This window comes from Gracilinanus agilis, chromosome 1 (assembly GCF_016433145.1).
Source record: "Gracilinanus agilis isolate LMUSP501 chromosome 1, AgileGrace, whole genome shotgun sequence".
NCBI lineage: Eukaryota > Metazoa > Chordata > Mammalia > Didelphimorphia > Didelphidae > Gracilinanus > Gracilinanus agilis.
In genome coordinates this window covers 797,480,489-797,494,909 of record NC_058130.1, presented here as the reverse complement: position 1 = coordinate 797,494,909, position 14,421 = coordinate 797,480,489, and the positions used below count along the sequence as shown (strand labels likewise).

Sequence of the window (14,421 nt, the reverse complement as noted above, 5' to 3'; positions counted from 1 at the left end):
GCGGCCACTAAGGCGCAGGTGGTCATCCCGACTCCGGAAGCTCGGGGCCCCTCCCCCCTCCAAGATCGGAGCCCTGGGTGGGCGCTGCCTCCCCTTCCCGCTTCGCCTCCTTTCCCGACCCCTCTCAGCCTGGGGCTGCCCTTCCCGTTGGTTCTTCTTGCCCTCCTCTGAGGTTGGCCTCGTGGGCTGCTTCGTCTCCCCTTTACACTGGAAATTCCTTGAGGGGCCTGTAGCTCTCCTCATCCCCGCTGCGCGAAGCCGAGACGCTTCCTGACGGGGGTCGGGTTCTGGAGGCGGAAGGGCCAAAGGCTACCCGACCAGGAGACTCGGGGATCACAGAGGGTTAGAGAGGGAGATCCAAGCAGACCCAGTGACCGCTCGGATCCTTGGGGCTGGGGAGAGGGAGAGCGGCCAGTGTGGGGCCGGGAATGAGTGCAGTGACAAAGGGCATAGCCTGGGCACTCTTGGGATGGCCCCGGAGTCGGCCAGGATTCCCACCAAGAGGCCAAACGTGCCGCTCCCACCTCTAAGGGGAGAGGGGGAAGGGCGCCAGTCTTGGATGTGAAGAAGTTTGGGGCGAGATTAATTCCTTTAACTCCCTGATTGATTCCAATATTAATTGCTCGCTAGCCTCGAGGACAGAAAAAACCCCAACTGCCCCTCCCCTACAGTAAGCCAGCTCACGCAACATAAATACGTAATCCATGGCCAGAGCCAGTAGAGGGGAGGCCCTTCAGCTGACCCTTAAAGGAAATCCGAGAAAGAGCGGCCCGCTCCGGAGAGCCTACAGTCCGAGTTTTTAAGTGGCCGCAAGCAGGCCAGAGTGCATCCAGGGAAGGAAAAGAGAAGTCTAGAAAGGCACGAAGGGGCGGCTTGTGGACAACTTTAGCGGCCAAAGAAAGAATCTTGGAGGAGACGCAGGCGCGGCCCAAACAGCCGCGCTTTAAGATCACCCCAGCTTCCGTGGAACCACAAGACTGGGGCAGGGCACACGATGGTGGCGAGGACAAGTGGACAAATACGAGACTTGTAGAGCCTTTACAGTTTGGCAAGAAGCCTAGGTGGCTAGATAGTGACGTCCTCAACACATCAGGAGATGCTCGGAAAAAGGCAGGTTTGCCAGGAAAGAAAGCTATTTACGGGGGCAGCTGGGTAGCTCAGTGGATGGAGAGCCAGGCCCAGAGATGGGAGATCCTGGGTTCAAATCTGCCCTCAGACACTTCCCAGCTGTGTGACCCTGGGCAAGTCACTTGACCCCCATTGCCCACCCTTACCACTCTTCTGTCTTGGAACCAATACACAGTATTGACTCTGAGGCCAAAGGTGAGGGTTTAAAAAAAAGCTATTTAGGGGGGCAGGAGGTTTGGTGCTATCTGGACTCCTGCCAATTCTGCCTTTCCCTCAAATCTAGTCCTTGCCCATTTTTGATACCCCCAAATTCAAATGATCGAGGAACAATAACCAAAAAAAGCCTCATCACAGCCATAATAAAGCCAGCACCCATTTTTAGCCTTTTTTCTACCCCCAACAAAATAAAAATGATGAAAACTTGAAACATTCAGAGTCTTGAGATCATTTCAAAAAAGGAAAAGGGGCCCAGTACAACTGCCTTCAGAGTCATCCTGGGCCTTCCATTTTTTCTTCTTCCCTGTTTTTTTTTTTTTTTTTAAACCCTTATCTTCCATCTTAGAATCAATACAGCACTACCTTGACACACAAGTTTAATTCATTCCATGGCCAAGCTCAATTTGCTCATGTGTCAAATTGAATTTCCCTATTTAAATGAAAGGAAATGCAATTAATCCATTCCAACCCCCCAAAAACCACACAAATTTTTTGTTTTATATGCTTTTACATACAAAAGTGTACTTTGTAAATAACATAGCTAATAAGAAAGGATGTAAAGAAACAAACTTGTTTATGAAACGTTATTTACCTTTAAGGTCAGGCAAAGAAGCTGGCGGAGAAGTTTTTCATTTCGTGTGCTACCACTTAACATAACTTACTCTACACATGTAACGCTATACTTAAATGCAAAATTGGCCTTACATATTACTTGTTATGTGTAATTTTATTGCTAAACTTAACTGCTATTTTTTGACTTAATTAGCATCATTTTCTTCACTGAATCTTGGCTGTCTTACCCCACCTTTCTCTATTTCAACAAAAACCTTTCCATGGAAGTGTGTTTCTTCCTCTCTTTCAGAATGTTTTGATAATGTGTGAAACAAGTATCATCACACAGCTCCAATGCACGCCCTGCTGCAACTTTTTCTGGGTGTGTCTTTTCAATAAACTGTTTAATTTTTTCCCAAAACCTCAACATTTCCTTAATCCTGCTTGTACTGATTACCTGATCCACCTCGGGCTCCTCTCCACTAATTTCCTGCAAAACCTCCATCTGCTGCTGCTGCTGTAACTCCTTCAATTCCTCCGTCGTCAGTTCCTCCATGTGCTTCTTGAGGAGGTCATCGATGTCTTCTTCACTGACCTCCAGGCCCATGGACTTTCCGAGGGACACAATCTCCTCAACCACTGGTTCTGCAGGTTCGACTCCTTCAAAGTCGCTCTCAGACACAACCTCAGGCCAGAGCTTCCTCCACGCAGAGTTCAAGGTCCTCCTTGTAATACTCTGCCAGGCCATGTCAATAATTTTGAGGCAAGTCACTATATTGTAATGCTCCTTCCAGAACTCTTGAAGGGTGAGGTCTGTGCTGTCTGTAATCTCAAAGCATTGCCGAAACAGCTGCTTCACGAAGAGCTTTTTGAAATTTGAAATCACCTGGTCCATGGGCTGAAGGATAGGGGTAGTGTTGGGTGGAAGGTAGAGGACCCTGATGAACTTAAACTCATAAAGGATGTCCTCTGTGAGGTTTGGCGAGTGTGAAGGAGCACTGTCAAGGACGAGGAGGGCTTTCAGGGGTAGGTTATTTTCCGACAAATATTTCTTTACGGCAGGACCAAAGACCAGGTTTACCCACTGCACAAATAACTCCCTGGTGACCCATGCTTTGGGGTTTGCCCTCCACATAACCTGCAGTTTTTCTTTAATTATTTTATGAGACTTAAAAGCTCTGGGGTTTTCTGAGTGGTATACGAGTAGTGGCTTGATCTTACAGTCACCACTTGCATTTGCACAAAGCGCAAGGGTTAGCCTATCCTTCATAGGTTTGTGGCCTGGCATGCTCTTCTCCTCTGCAGTTATGTATGTCCTCCTCGGCATCTTTTTCCAGAATAGCCCTGTCTCATCGCAATTAAAGACTTGCTGGGGGGTGTATGCTTCATCTTCTACCAATTTTGCAAAGGTTTCAATGAAAGCCTTTGCTGACTTCTCATCTGCACTTGACGCCTCACTATGCCTGACAACAGAGTGAATGCCTGACCTTTTTTTGAAGTTATCAAACCATCCCCGACTGGCTTTGAATGGCTCTTTTGATGCCTCATCCATTGATGTTCCTGGTGTCTGCTCCCCCAAATCACCGTAAATCTCTCGTGCCTTCTCACAGATAGTGCTTTTGGTCACAGTATCTCCTGTGAGCTGCTTCTCCATCAACCAGACTAACAATAGCCTCTCCATCTCTTCATGGACAGAGGTCCGGAGCTTTGAAATAATCTTAATACCCTTGGCTGGCGTTATAACCTTTAACAACTCCTTCTGCTTCAAAATCGTACATATCGTCGATGTACTACGATCGTATTCTTTTGCCAAGTCAGAAACACGCACACCTTGCTCATATTTTTTGATGATTTCTTGCTTTAATTTCATGAACATCATCCTTCTCTTCTTCTCAGCACTGCTCTTGGCACTCATTTTCTTAGGACCCATGGTTAAAAGTTAAGAAAGTTGCCCAAAAAACTGATAACAAAGACAAAAATAAAGAAGAAAGCAAAAGCAATTCAATACAGATGCTCACACAGTCAGCTAAACACTAACTAAATGAAATAGCCTTGTGTAACTTGTGAAACTAAATGTTAGGCAGGCAATCTAGTGGAGGGTGGCAAAAGCTTGTGATTCAAATATCCACTTGTGACTTAAAGCAAAAAATCCTGATCCTGACAGCTCATATCTCAAATTGCTCATGACTCAAGGTCCTCATGTACCAAGGTATCACTGTACTAACTATTGGTTCTAAGGCAGAAGAGCAATAAGGCTAGGAAATGGGAGCAAAGCGACTTAGTCACATAGCTAGAAAGTGGCTAAATCCAGATTTGAATCCAAGACCTTCCCTCTCCAGGCCTGACTCTCAATCCACTGAGCCACCTAGCTCCCTCCCATGTTTTTTAATATGCTAGTTCTCAAACAGGGCTGAGATTCCTGACAGAGAGAGTTTAAAGAAAAGAAGAACATGTTGAGGACAGAATCTAAGAGAGCAATTAGTTTAAAGGGTATGAGCAAAAAACCAATTCACAACAGAGTTAAGACAGAGAAGACACAGTTAAAAAGAGGTAAGAGAAAAACCTCTAATTGTATGATCCAAAGACAGGGAAGGAGAAGAATACCCAGGAGTACAAGGAACTTAATAGTGTCAAATACTTAATTGATTAAAGAAGATAAAGGAGGATACGGCTTCTTTCTTATATGAATTTTCTGATGAACAATAAGTTGGGATCTCTGACTGAAGGCCTTCCCACACTCATTACATTCATAAGGTTTCTCTCCAGAATGAATTCTCTGATGAACAGTAAGCTGTGACCTCTGGCTAAAGGCCTTTCCACACTCATTACATTCATAAGGTTTCTCCCCAGTATGAATTCTCTGATGCCGAGTGAGATCTGTTGTCCGGATGAAGGCTTTCCCACATTCACTGCATTCATAAGGTTTCTCTCCAGTATGAATTTTCTGATGTACAGTAAGCTGTGATCTCTGCCTGAAGGCCTTGCCACAGGCATTGCAGTCAAAAGGTTTTTCTCCCGTATGAATTCTCCAATGTAGTGTAAGCTGTGAGCTTCCATGGAAGGCTTTCCCACATTCAAAACACTCAAAACGTTTCTCTCCAGGATGAATTCTTTCCTGTAGAGTAAGTTGTGAAGTCCCACAAAAGGTCTTCCCACATTCAAAATATTCCAGAGTTTTCTCCCGGCCGTGAATTCTCTTATGTAGAGTAAGACGTTTTCTCACACTGAAGGTCTTTCCACATTCATTGCATTCAAAAGGTTTCTCTCCAGTATGAATTCTCTGATGTAATGTAAGACTTGTCTTCAAACGGAAGGCCTTCCCACACTCGTTACATTCATAAGGTTTCTCTCCTGTGTGAATTCTCTGATGTACAATAAGATGTGAGCTATGGCTGAAGGGCTTCCCACATTCATTACATTCAAAAGGTTTCTCTCCAGTATGAGTCGTCTGATGTTGAATAAGTCCTGAGCTACTTCTAAAAGCCTTTGCACATTCATTACACTCATAAGGTTTCTCTCCAGTATGGATTCTTTTATGTACAATAAGTTGTGAGCTCTTGCTAAAGGCTTTCCCACATTCATTGCACGCATAAGGTTTCTCTCCGGTATGAATCCTCTGATGTACAATAAGTCGTGAGCTTCTACTGAAGGCCTTCCCACACTCGTTACATTCATAAGGTTTCTCTCCAGTGTGAATTCTCTGATGTTCATTAAGGCTTGACCTCTGGTGAAAGGCCTTCCCACAGTCTTTACATTCATAAGGTTTTTCTCCAGTATGAATTCTCTGATGCTGAGTAAGGTGTGAGCTCCAATGGAAGGCCTTCCCACATTCAAAACATTCATAAGGTTTCTCTCTCGTATGAAGTTTCTGATGCCTGGTGAGATCTGTCCTCAAACTGAAGCCCTTTCCACACTCACTACATTCATAAGGCCTCTCTCCAGTATGAGTTGTCTGATGTTGAATAAGTCCAGTTTTCACAATGAAGGCCTTCCCACATTCATGACACTCATAAGGTCTCTCTCCTGTATGAAGTCTCTGATGTTGAGTGAGGTGTGATCGCTGATTAAAGGCCTTCAGACATTCACTGCATTCATAAGGTTTCTCTCTAGTATGAATTCTCTGATGTCGAGTAAGTCCTGTTCGCACACTGAAGGTCTTCCCACATTCATTACATTCATGAGGTTTCTTGCTACTATGGATTTTCTGATGTATAATAAGTGGTGAGCCCTTGTGGAAAGCTTTCTCATATTCACTATATTTATGGGATTTCTCAGAAGCTTGAATTCTGTGAAGGGAAGTAATGGATGAACTATGGTTAAAAGATTTCACACGTTTATTGAGTTTTAAACTTGTAAGTATGTATCCTAAATGTCTATCTGAGTCCAGATTAGAACTCAATTACGGCAAATGTTTATTAGTCTTGAAAAAGAATTTTGTTGAACAGATTCTGTTACATTTGCAAAGCCTAAACCAAACACTCAGTAACTTTTTTTAAAGAAAATTTTATCTATTGTTTTAAATCACTTGTGTTGGTTCTCATCACCTATTTCCTGCTTTATCCCTTCTAACCCTCTTCCTAGAGATCCATCTCCTAAATCAAGAAAAAAAAAAGTCCATAAAACTAACCAATATACCAAAAAAGGCAGATACAGGGTCTCACACTCTGAATCCCCACCTCTGTAAAGAAAAAGTGGGGGAAGAGGGGGGAGATCAGACTCAATAACTATTTCTCTGGGAACCTTCCCTACAGAGTCTCTTCACTGAGGGATGAGAATTGGCCGTGGCCTGCAGCTTCAGACCTATTAATTTTTGCAGTTCCTTACTTTATTGGGATTTTCCCTTCAGAGATTTAATTTCCTAGAACACAGCTCACTGGGACGCTGCTTCTTTAGACTCTGAGGAAGCATACAAAGGCACCCTCTGCTCCATCTTCTAGACGTATTAACAAATCTTATTTTCTCAGTGCCTCAACTAAAGTCTTTGGGCTCATTTAGTAAACCCTTTCTATACTTGGGCAAATGCCAAGGAGACGGAGTCCCAGCCTGAAATTCTTCTCCAACATCCATTCCAAAGTTCTCGCCAGTTTCTCAAACAGAAGTTCTTAACTTTTTTTTATGTTGGACCCCCCTTGTGGACTGGTAATGCCTATGAACCCCTTCTGGCAATGTTTTCAAATGGACCCCCAGGATTAAAAGAAATTGGTTCTAATCAGTTACCCAAGTATTTTTAACAATAAGTTTACAGATGCCTCTGTTTAAAAGAGGCATTCTTCTACAGCAAAGCTCGGGGCATTCCTCAGATCCCTCTGAAGAGAGGCCTTAGGCAGTGCCCCGAGAAGGCCGCAAGCTCCTTTGGCTGCGTGCAGGTAAGTGTGGTCGCCTTTTCTCGGCTCTTAGCTAGCCCGATTCTCCAGAGCTGTTTCCTGCTGATATTCTGCTGTCTGATGAATTAAAGCCTGTTCCTTTGCTTATAGACTTGACTGCACAGTCATTTTTGTTTCTGAATACTATCAATGTAGAAAGGCCGTGCTTGGGCAGAGAGAAGTCCAGTGAAAACTGGCATCAGAGTCTCCCTTCAAGCATTCCTGCTCATGGCTATGTGGAGACGCACATATACATACACATCCATCTCTGATAAACACCGGGTCAGCGTCCTTCCTACCTGGCATCAGCTTCGAAAGAGCCCTTCCAATTGGATACCCAAAAATCATCCCTTTGGAGCTGTTCCAGGCCTGGTTTTTCCAGAAAAGGGCCAGGCTTTGGAGCGCATCCTTTGGTATCAGGTCCTGTCCCACAATCTGGAAAAAAAAAAAAGGGGTTTGAAAACACATTTCCCCAGCTGGAAGAAAGGGAATCCCTGCTTCCTCAGGCCTGACTTCTGAATCCTGCCGTGAGAAACAGGACGGCCAGCAGTTACCTAGTCGGCCAGCGTCCTCCACGTGCCACAGCTTGGGATACGACGGAAACAAAGGAAACCATCCCAGCCCTCAAGGAGCTCCTAGACCAATGGGGGAGTTGCCACGCACACAAGGACCAAACAGATAGGAACCAGTCCCTGGAGAGGAACTCAGATTAAGGACCACAAGAGATTCCTGGCACAAGGTGGGCCTCTGTATTCGTATAATTGCTCATAAATCACGGAAAGCATTCAGACTCATGTTCTAATTTACCTTTGCTGGGGGAAGGGGCTCCCTAGGCTTAGAGAGATCCAGGGGCTGCCCGGTGTCATCCCGGTGCTCCCACCAGGCAGTCTCTTCTGGCCAAGGCCAAGACAGACTGCAGGTGTCTGTCCTCTTAAGCATCGAAGCCAGAGAACACGACTTCATTCTTAATGCCTAAAAGCACACATCAGAACAAAAGGCCTACAGAACACAACTTCCCTTCAGGATTGCTGGTCGCTGAGCCAACTGGACTCAACAAGAGACTCTGGAGCACCTCCCAGCCCCGAGGCGGCCAATCTGGTGCCATTCCAACCCCCAGGTGTGGCGGCACCAGGTCCTGGTCAGTTAAAGGGCGGCGCTCAAGGTGGGCTGGGCGCAGGACCGCCACCAGCTGCAGCTCCAGGAGCTCCCCCACCGTCCAGGTTCCATGACGCAGTGATGGGGGAGGGCCAGGAGGGCGGAAAGGGGCCTCGGGACGGCGGACGAGGGCATGCCTGTCTGTGTCTGTCCACCCGGCGTGTCTCAGTGTGGCTCTTGGGGGGAGAGAACGAGCACACACACACGTGTACGCACGTTATACAACACATACAATCTAGGCCAGCCCTTTCCGAGGGAGACCTCGAGTCCTGCCTGGAGTAAAGCAGGAGGACGCCGAGGGGGTCGGCTCGGCTCTCCTCCCAGAGGGGGCCAGCCTGGAATTCCGTCTCTCGCCTCCTCTAAATACTGCTGGTCAGAGACACGCATGTGAAGTTCCCACAGTTCCTCGACACCATGTGTGTGTGTGGCACAAGACTCGGCCGGAGGCCTTCCTCCCCAGCCCACACCCACCTTCTTCCAGAGTTTCGCACCAGGGCCGACCCATGAGGGCCCGGACCGCCACCTCTCCTCCCCGCTCAAAGAGCCACTGAACTGGGCAGCCGTCCGGAGGAGAGCTCGGCCGTGGATCCTCCCACGGGGGGCCACGTCTGACGGGCTCGCCCCTTGGCTACCTTCCTGCTCTGAGGCTGTCTCACCGTAAAGCTTTCCGGGTCAAGGTCTGGGCGTGAGGAAGGGTAGGCCGGGCAGCTGTCCCTCGTCCACCCTGGGCTGGGCCGAGTGGAAGCAGAAATGCAGACAAGAGTGAGCCTCGGCCCAGGAAAGGCAGGCTGAGGCCTGGGGGTGAGCAGCCTGGGGTGGCCTGCCAGACAGCCTCCGAGCACGGCCTGGAGCCGGGGCCTGCCCAAAGCCAGACAAGACTGGAGCCGTGAGGGAGAGAGGGCAGCCGGCCCGGGCAGAGGGGAGCCTCGGCCATTCCCCCTCGCTTGGCGCCCTCGGCCGATCCGGGCCTTCCTCCCCACCCCGGAGGACAGCCGCTGTAAGGCCCGGTTCTAAGAGAGCTCCCGCACGCGCCGCCGAGCCCCGGATGGCCCATAACTCTGCTGCGGTCCGGCCGTCACCCTCATGTTCCCCTGAGCCCCCCGCCCAGAGGGAACCCCATCCTGCACGTTCCTGGGCCAACCCCACAGATGGCCGCGACGGCCTGGCCAGGCTCCTTTCGCCCTCTCACCTGCAGGGCCGCTTCGGGGAACATCTCTGTCCGGCACCGTCGGGGCTCCCCCCCTCTCCAGCTGGCAGATCACGTCTGGCTTGGCCCCAGCGAGGCCTGGAAGGGGAAATGGGAGACTGAAGAACACAGAGCTGGGCCCTCGCTCTCTGCAGGGGCAGCCCAGGAGGGGCCAGATTCGGGGGAGGAAGCAGAGGCGAGGAGGGCCTAGGAAAGGGCAGAGGGGGGCAGCCGGGGGCCTCACCCAGGCACACCAGGGTCCGGTAGTTCTCCAGCATCACCTCCCGGTACAGCTCCTTCTGGGGAGGCCGCAGGCAGCGCCACTCCTCGGGGGAGAAGTCCACGGCCACGTCCCGGAACGTCAGGGAGCCCTAAAACAGCAGAGAGGGACCCCAGTGACCGAGGCGGGGGGCAGGGACTCCAAGGCAGAGTCCGGGATTCAGGGGGGCCCGGGCCACTCCTGGAGTCTCTCTCTGGGCCGAATCACAGGACAGAAGGAGAACCTTCAAGGCTTGTCTTCCCCCCTCTGAGCCCAAGGTGGGACGGTTTCCCTTACTTGAGCCCAAATGGGCTTTTCTGCAACTTTTAGGGCCAAGCAATCTCGTTCAGCATTTCGGTGGTGTCCGACTCTGTGACCCCACGGGGGTTTCCTTGGCAGATACCTGAGGGGTTGGCCATTTCCTTCTCCAGCTATAGGACAGATGAGGAAACTGAGGCCCACAGGGCAAAGTGACTTGCCCGGACTCCCACGACTAATAAGTTTCTGCGGGCACATTTGAACTCAGCTCTTCCGGACACCAGGGCAGGCACTCTACACGCTGCACCACCTGGCTGCCCTGGGGCTGAGGGTGAGCCCATTCTCTCTTCAGCACCACAGCCGTCACTGTGTCCCCCGGTACCCCCAGCACGGTCTGTCCTCTCTCTGGGCCACGCACCCCCAGGTCCCTCGGATGACCCTCGAGGCCCTCCCTGCCCAGCTCACTGCCGAGCTCCCCGTGCCCAGGGGCAAACAACTCCAGATACAGTCTGAGCAGGGCAGAGGCCCGCAGGCCCACCCCCTCCCCAGGGACTGGCTCCCCTGGCCTTGGCATCATGCCTCCGACTCCCCCCGAGCCTCCTTCAGCCCATCATGGGGCTGGCCACACACCTGCATCGCCTCCCACTCGGGACCATTTCAGCATTTCGGACGTGCCTTACAGAGTGGGGCCAGATAGGCCCGTGGGCCCCGGGGTCTGAGGTCAAAGGCCAGGGCTGCGCTCTAGGACGAGGGGGACCCAGCACAGGCACCGAGCCAGCCGCCTGAGGCAGGATTAGTGCACCAGGGACGGCACGCCGGTGTCGGGGGCAGGCACGGGCCCTCGGCTGAGCACACATGAAGCATGCCAGAGCATCTCCACCTCCGGAGGCCCATGTCCTGGCCTCAGGCCCGAGAAGTTAGTCTGAAAGCTGTTCTTTAATTTTTTGTCACTTATTTCTAACGGGTGCCCAGTCTCTTCCCAAGCCTGCTTCCTCATTCCTTTGTCCCAGCAACCCCAGGAATGCTCCCGCCTCAGAGCGGCTTCTAAAATTGGGATAACTGAGGTTGGGAATCTCCTATCATCTTTTACAGTAAACCAAATATGTCTGGGGGCAGCAGGGCACCATCCCTGGGTCCCCTGCGGGAAGAACGGGACAGAGTCACTCTTAGCGAGGCATAATCTGATTTCTTCATCTAGATCCCAGAATCCTCTGGTCGCGCGTGTGATTTTCCCATTTGTCTTAAGGAAATCAGGGAGGGACAGACTGTAACATATTAGTCTCTTTCCTCATCATGTATCCAGCAATTAGAGATGCCTTAGGAAGGGCTCTATTTAATGGCTCAAGATGCTGAACAAATGAATTTGTCTTTGATCACTGAGAGAGAGCAATGACCAATTAATTTCCTGATTATTGCTAGCCTGATCAGTACATTTATTTCCTAACCTAGAACCCGGTCATTTTCATGTCACAGTCCCGAAGGAGCTCTGGATGAACCGGGGAGCAAGTGGAGGAGGACCGCGAGTGCCTCCAGAGAGTCAGCTGAAAGATCCGGGATGAATAGCCTGGAGAGGAGAAGACTCGGGGACATGTAAGCTGTTCAAGAGCCTTCAGGAGAGTCTCAGTTCCCGCCTCTAACCCAGACTGAGGCTTTCGAGGAATAAGCAAGGCAGGAATCCCACTCCAAAGGAAAGTCTAGAATTCTGTCCCCCTGAACCGGTAGAACTTCCCAGCTGAGTCCAGCAGCAGGCTACTGGCATTCTAACCCAGGGAAACCCACAGGCCTGTCGCTCAGACCCAAACCCAAGCCAGGAACATGTTGGGCTCAGACCAAGGGATAAGCAAGCAATCAAACTTTTTCTTGGACCAGACCACTTTGTGAGTGCTGAAAGACTGCAGGTGAACAGCCTGAGCTGTCCCTGAGATCCCAATAACACGACACTTCGGACCCAAGAAAACAATATCAGGACCCTTCAGAAGTACGCTGAATCAAGGAAAATAATGGGAAAAGAAACATAAAGGAAGGGGGCCTAGCAGTGCCAGATATTAAACTGTACTATAAAGCAGCGGTCATCAAAAACGGTATGGTACTGGCTAAGAGACAGAAGGGAGGATCAGTGGAATAAAGTTGGGGTAAGTGACCTCAGCAAGACAGTGTATGATAAACCCAAAGAGCCCAACTTTTGGGACATGAATCCACTATTTGACAAAAACTGCTGGGAAATTTGGAAAACAGTATGGGAGAGATTAGGTCTAGATCAACATCTCACACCCTACACCAAGGTAAATTCAGAATGGGTGAATGACTTGAATATAAAGAGGGAAATTGTAAGTAAATTAGGCGAACACAGAATAGTATACTTGTCAGTCTGGGAAAGGAAAGATTTTAAAACCAAGCAAGAGTTAGAGAAAATTACAAAATGTAAAATAAATAATTTTGATTACATTAAATTAAAAAGGGTTTATACAAACAAAAACGATGCAACCAAAATTAGAAGGGAAGCAACAAATTGGGGAAAAAATCTTCATAACAAAAACCTCTGACAAAGGCCTAATTACTCAGATTTATAAGGAGCTAAATCAATTGTACAAAAAAATCAAGCCATTCCCCAATTGATAAATGGACAAGGGACATGAATAGGCAATTTTCAGATAAAGAAATCAAAAGTATCAATAAGTACATGAGAAAGTGTTCTAAATCTCTAATAATTAGAGAAATGCAAATCAAAACAACTCTGAGATACCACCTCATCCTAGCAGATTAGCTAATGTGACAGCAAAGGAAAGTAATGAATGCTGGAGAGGATGTGGCAAAATTGGGACACTAATGCATTGCTGGTAGAGTTATGAATTGATCCAACCATTCTGGATGGCAATTTGGAACTATGCCCAAAGGGCTATAAAAGATTGCCTGCCCCAAAGAGATCATAAGGAAAAAGACTTGTACAAAAATATTTATAGCTGCACTTTGTGGTGGCAAAAAATTGGAAAATGAGGGCGTGCCCTTCAATTGGGGAATGGCTGAACAAATTGTGGTATCTGCTGGTGATGGAATACTATTGTGCTCAAAGGAATAAAGAACTGGAGGAATTCCATGTGAACTGGAAAGACTTCTAGGAAGTGATGCAGAGTGAAAGGAGTAGAACCAGAAGAACATTGTACACAGAGACTGATACACTGTGGCACAATCCAATATAATGGACTTCTGTACTAGCAGCAATGCAATGATCCGGGACAATTCTGAGGGACTTATGAGAAAGAACGCTATTCACATCTAGAGAAAGAACTGTGGGAGTAGAAACACAGAAGAAAAACAACTGCTTGATCACATGGGTTGATGGAGATATGATTGGAGATATAGACGCTAAACGATCACCTTAGTGAAAATATTAATAATATGGAAATAAGTCTTGATCAATGACACATGTAAAACTCGGTGGAACTGCTCCTTGGCTACGGGAGGAGGGTGGTTAGAAGGGAGGGAAAGAACACGAATCATGGAACCATGGAAAAATATTCAAAATTAATTAAATATAATTTTTAAAAAAGAAAAAAAAAAGAAGTCTGCTGAGCTGAGCGCTGTGATCATTTATTTTTCATATACAGCATTAATTCTTATATCAGAGCCCTGGCATGGAAAGGCCCCAATTCCTGTGTAGGAGAGAGAATTGCTGTGTATTCCTGTGTCGGGGATCTGGGTCAGAGTCCATCCAGGCTACTGCTTTTTGCATTTTCTTTGTCCTTAGGAATTCCAAAGAATGTCTCCCTTTTGAATAGAATTTAATACAAGAAGGGGAAGTTATCCATGGAAATCTTCACCTGTCCACCCATCTTAGGGAAGGGCTGAGGGTTTGATGGACCATCTCCTAATTGGGTTTTCAGCCATGAGACTTGTCTTGGGGTGGTCAAGGGAGGGGCTGACTAATGAGCTCCTACAATTCTATCAAGCTGTCTGATGGAGATTCTGGATCTCTGGTCATTCCAGAGGGTCGCCAACCTATAGGTCACCTCATCGTGATGTATGTTGCTGGCCTAACGGATAAACAGATCCAGACAATAAGCTGATTTTCTTCCCCCAAAATCAGTCTCTCAAGATCATTTTCATCGTGGGGGCCCTGGTGTGAAGCCTGAAGTCAGAGAGGAGGGTGGAATAAAGAGCAAAGAAAGAACCGCACCATAAAAAGCTACTGTGGGGACGGTGCCACATACCCAGGGGGCTCCAGCCCTTATTCATCTAGAATTCCTAGAAGGAATGTTTTTCTTAAGTCCCCAAATCAAATGGGGCGTGGGGAAAGGGGGGAGGAC

At 48.4% G+C, this 14,421-nt stretch overlaps 1 protein-coding gene across 1 annotated transcript; it reads right to left on the bottom strand.

Annotated features, from left to right (window-relative positions):
* Positions 1–4,399: 4,399 nt before the first annotated feature.
* Positions 4,400–10,981, bottom strand: LOC123230565 (zinc finger protein OZF-like). The gene is made up of 6 exons (XM_044656700.1): positions 10,973–10,981; positions 9,845–9,971; positions 9,604–9,699; positions 9,071–9,143; positions 5,120–6,182; positions 4,400–4,876 (listed from the first exon to the last, which is right to left on the bottom strand). Exons 1-6 carry the CDS (start codon positions 10,979–10,981, stop codon positions 4,535–4,537), a joined length of 1,710 nt encoding a protein of 569 aa, XP_044512635.1. The 3' UTR covers positions 4,400–4,534.
* Positions 10,982–14,421: the final 3,440 nt, after the last annotated feature.

What these genes read in the sequence shown, in the direction of transcription:
- LOC123230565 (XM_044656700.1), bottom strand. An exon ending in TCCCCGAAGCGGCCCTGCAG is followed by an intron (nt 9,144 to 9,603) that starts GTGAGAGGGCGA and finishes CACTCGGCCCAG; the next exon opens with CCCAGGGTGGACGAGGGACA. An exon ending in AATGTGGAAAGACCTTCAGT is followed by an intron (nt 4,877 to 5,119) that starts GTGAGAAAACGT and finishes GCCTGTGGCAAG; the next exon opens with GCCTTCAGGCAGAGATCACA.